Consider the following 3,716-nt stretch of genomic DNA (forward strand, 5'->3'; position numbering starts at 1 on the left):
CTGCTGGGTTTCATTCAGTTATCTCTCCTCCTGATATTGATTATATTGAGATATTTAGGAATCCTTGCTCGATCCATGTGTTCACTCTTTGAATTTAACATTTGTTCTCTATCACTCAACTTCCATTTTTCTCTGCAGTCTGTAAATCTTGTACCAAATAGTTTAAATGTAAACATTTTAAAAAAATCTTATGCCTCATGCCTTTGATTTTGCATAGGGCAATTTTAAAAAATGTTGTTCCTGTCTAAGCTAAGCTAAGTTAATTCTGGTTAATTTTGACAACCTTCCTGTTGTTGTATCTTGACCGTTTTCTCTCTTTTCTTTGGCTCACGTCTTGCTGTTATGGGGCTAAATCTACCAGTAATAAATGACTTGTTTAGTTGTATATGTGCTAACTTTATCAACTAGCCCAGTTTTTTACCTAGTCCTTTAGCCTATGTTTTGTTATAAATTAGTTTTTGAGTGTTGACTGCCTGCTAACAAGCTAATTATTTAACAAAGGTTGTGTTTGTGATGGAAGCCTAGTTGACAAATATCCACTTGTTGTCAAATTTATGGTCAAATTCCTTTTCAGACTTTTTTTTGTTAAATATTCAGTAGGGAGCTAATTTAATCAGATTGGTCAGCGAACAGCTTTAGTCAAAGAAATGCAAAAGAGTAATGTTATCTTGTCAGATGAAGATGGGATATCCAAGATGGCCGCCCTGTGCCGGCTCCACTTCCAATTACTGCCTAAAGGAGAGTAAAAGGATCCAGTTACTGTAGGAGTTTGATCTTAGACACATCCTGTAAAACAGTATCCTGAGCAGTTAGAGGCTTATTTTATACCAGAGACACAGGAGGAGGGTGAACACCCAGTGCCATGAGACGCAGGTAGTCCTTTACATATAGATTATCTGTTTACATGCATAAAAACTATTTACGCAGAACTTTGGCAATTGATGATGTAAAGGTTTTTTGGACAGGTAAACTAACATTTCAAAAGTGCATACAATCAACTCCTATCAATCATTTAATATGTGTGTCAAATAGGTTGCTGTATTTTAGCATATTTACTAAAATTGATGGATGCAGACAAATCACATATAAAAGAATATATATTTTTAAATCTACTGTGTTAAAATATATAAAAAAAATTGTAAGTTTTTTTTAAACCTTACGTGACATAAAATTGTTTCCACAGCTTGTCTTTCTCTTCAAACTTGTTATAAACCTGCACCAATTCTAGTTTGGGCTCCTGTCTAGGTTTTGTGTCCTGTTCCTTCACAGGCAGAGGAGGAGGCTGCCCGCCTGGCATCGATGCCAGCCTGGAGGAGAGACATGATGAAGAAGAAAATGGATGAAGAGAGGTGAGTAACCAAACCACGATTTTTTTTTTATTTTTATCATTAGCCACATTCTGTGTGGTCTTGCTTTATTTTCGTACTGTAGTATGACCATTTAAAAGGAAGGCTGTGCTAACGAGGATGACTGTGTGTAAGTACAAACCTTTAAAGGTTCTTGTTCAGTCAGACAAGTCTAGATTTCTGTACGTGTACGTTCTGTAAGTGTGTCTTTTTTTGAAAGAAATAACATTCATATGATTTAGCACATTGACAATTTATTGACATTGATTTAATAATTTCTGGTAAAAAAAATATTAACAAATGTGTGCAGTCAACTGTTAAATATATATAAAGTGTTTTTTTTAGATATTTACACCTTTTCTTCCTGTGCTTATGTCCTCCTGATGTGACAGGGAGCAGAAAAGGTAAGAAAAGAATAGTAGTTCCTACACAGTACACAGGAAAAAAATATAATTTGTGTGAAAGTGTGTATCATTTAATATTTTTCCGTGACTGATAAAGAAATTATTTAGATTTGGATAGATCATCTGTACTAGGTATTTCTTTGACTTGTTAAAATTGTCACATTTTCTTTTCTGTCATATTCAGTGTTAATTCGTTTGGGATTAAATGAAAAATAATTCAACATGAACGAATGGAATAAATGTAGAACCAAAATGTGTCTAATTGTTTTCCCTATGTTTCTGAACTATTCTTGATGGATCTATGTAGAAAAGCTGAAGAGCAGGCCAAACAGGCCAAGGAGATAGAGGAGAAGACCGAGCTGGAGCGACTGCGAACCCTCGGCTATGATGAAACCAAGCTGGCACCCTGGCAACGGCAAATCATCTTGAAAAAAGGAGAAATGGCCAAAGATTGAACTGGTCCACCTCCTCTTTTCTGCCCAGGACTTACCCACACTGCCCTCTTCAGCCCAGGGATGTCACTGAATGCCTCCCCTTTTCTTTAAGCCTCTGCTCTGTGCTGTGAACTTGACAGAAAAACAGCTTGTCTCCTTTGAATCCTCTAAAATCGGGGGACTGAGCCAGGGTGCTGGTGTCCATGTGGGCTTCGAAGCTTAGCTTTGCTAACATAAAGCAGTCTAACTCTACACATTTAATCTGTGGACTCTAACTCTTGGCAGTGATTCACTACTAATGCATCTGTCCTCACATAATTTAAGTTTTAGAATAATTAAATAATCTCTCTGCTAATCATTAGAAGCTATTTTGTATTCAAGAGAGAATGATTTATATGCTTGTGAGCATTATGTAAGAGGGATGACCTATTAATCTAGAAAAAAATTCTTGCTATTTAAAAATGACATGGAAACAGTCGGCTAAGCCGCTAAGGCATTAGACAACATCACATCAGCGTCGCATTAGAATCATATCCACGACATTTTGTATCAACCTCACATAGACGCATTTTCTGAGCAGCCATGTTTCAAATAATAACATTAACCAAACTGGTACTTATTAATAGCTTGCTGTCTCTGTGGCCTATAAGTGGTTTGTTTTAATATAAATGATGTAAAACACACCATATACAGTAGTGGTGCAAGTTTTGCTATATCATTTTTCAGCACAAACAAATACATCTTCATTATGCTGTTTGTGGCCTAAATGTTAGGTTGTTGGGTTCATACATTTAAAATGTTTTATAAATGTTTCATAATATGTAACATGCATTTCAACAACAGGTTCCCAAAAAACTCCAAATATCATTACAAGTGTGGTGCAACATGAAGTGTTTCCCACAGTACTTTTTTAACACCTGGTTTATGTTGAAACCACCATTTCCAATCATTTGTTTTTTTTTTGTCTTTTTTTTAACTTATTCACTTATTTTTAACTTACCCAGAAGGGTGTGGCTTATGGAACTGGTACATGTTGCATAACTTGTCATGTTAATTTGCCCCAGGTACCAGGTGAAAAGCTCAGTCTACACAGGCTCCTCTGTGGTTCTGGGTCATGGATAAGAAGGACATCAGTTCAGTGTGCTCTCCTGCGCTGGCCTTTGTCCCACTAACCCAGAGGTTGAATTTTTAATGAGCAGATCTGTTTACAGAGACTCTGTGTCTGACTGAACTAGCTGTCATATCAGAATTGTTTCCTTCATTTACAATGTAGTTGCAGTAATTTGCAGTCTCACAGCCAGCTTGTCTATGTGAACGGCATTTGGTTTCACTCGGGCTATGAAGGCATTCACTTTCAATATGATACACAATCGTTACACAATACACTGCACATTACCTCTGTATATTCTGGATAATATTCCTCCATAACTGTAGTGACACAAATGCCAAGTTAATTAATAGACAACTATCTTTATCCATAATGTCAGTGGTAAAGCTTCAGCTTCTGCAAGTCCATATATATATATATATAT

At 36.2% G+C, this 3,716-nt stretch overlaps 2 protein-coding genes across 6 annotated transcripts in view; one reads left to right on the forward strand and one right to left on the reverse strand.

Annotated features, from left to right (window-relative positions):
• espn (espin) overlaps window positions 1-3,694 on the forward strand; it is a 34,742-nt gene extending 31,048 nt beyond the window's left edge. Inside the window, exons 13-15 of one of the 3 annotated variants that reach the window (XM_017035759.2) lie at window positions 1,246-1,349; window positions 1,739-1,750; window positions 2,058-3,694. In XM_017035759.2, coding sequence (XP_016891248.1) covers window positions 1,246-1,349; window positions 1,739-1,750; window positions 2,058-2,205 — 264 coding nt within the window. In that variant the 3' untranslated portion in view covers window positions 2,206-3,694. The other 2 variants (XM_017035761.2, XM_025059647.1) reach the window with 2 other exon arrangements.
• The window catches only part of LOC103384526 (ER membrane protein complex subunit 3-like), a 629,629-nt gene that overhangs the window by 196,144 nt on the left and 429,769 nt on the right, over window positions 1-3,716 (reverse strand). The gene's annotated exons all lie outside the window — the stretch shown is intronic.

Source organism: Cynoglossus semilaevis, chromosome 10 (assembly GCF_000523025.1).
Source record: "Cynoglossus semilaevis isolate Cse_v1.0 chromosome 10, Cse_v1.0, whole genome shotgun sequence".
Lineage (NCBI taxonomy): Eukaryota > Metazoa > Chordata > Actinopteri > Pleuronectiformes > Cynoglossidae > Cynoglossus > Cynoglossus semilaevis.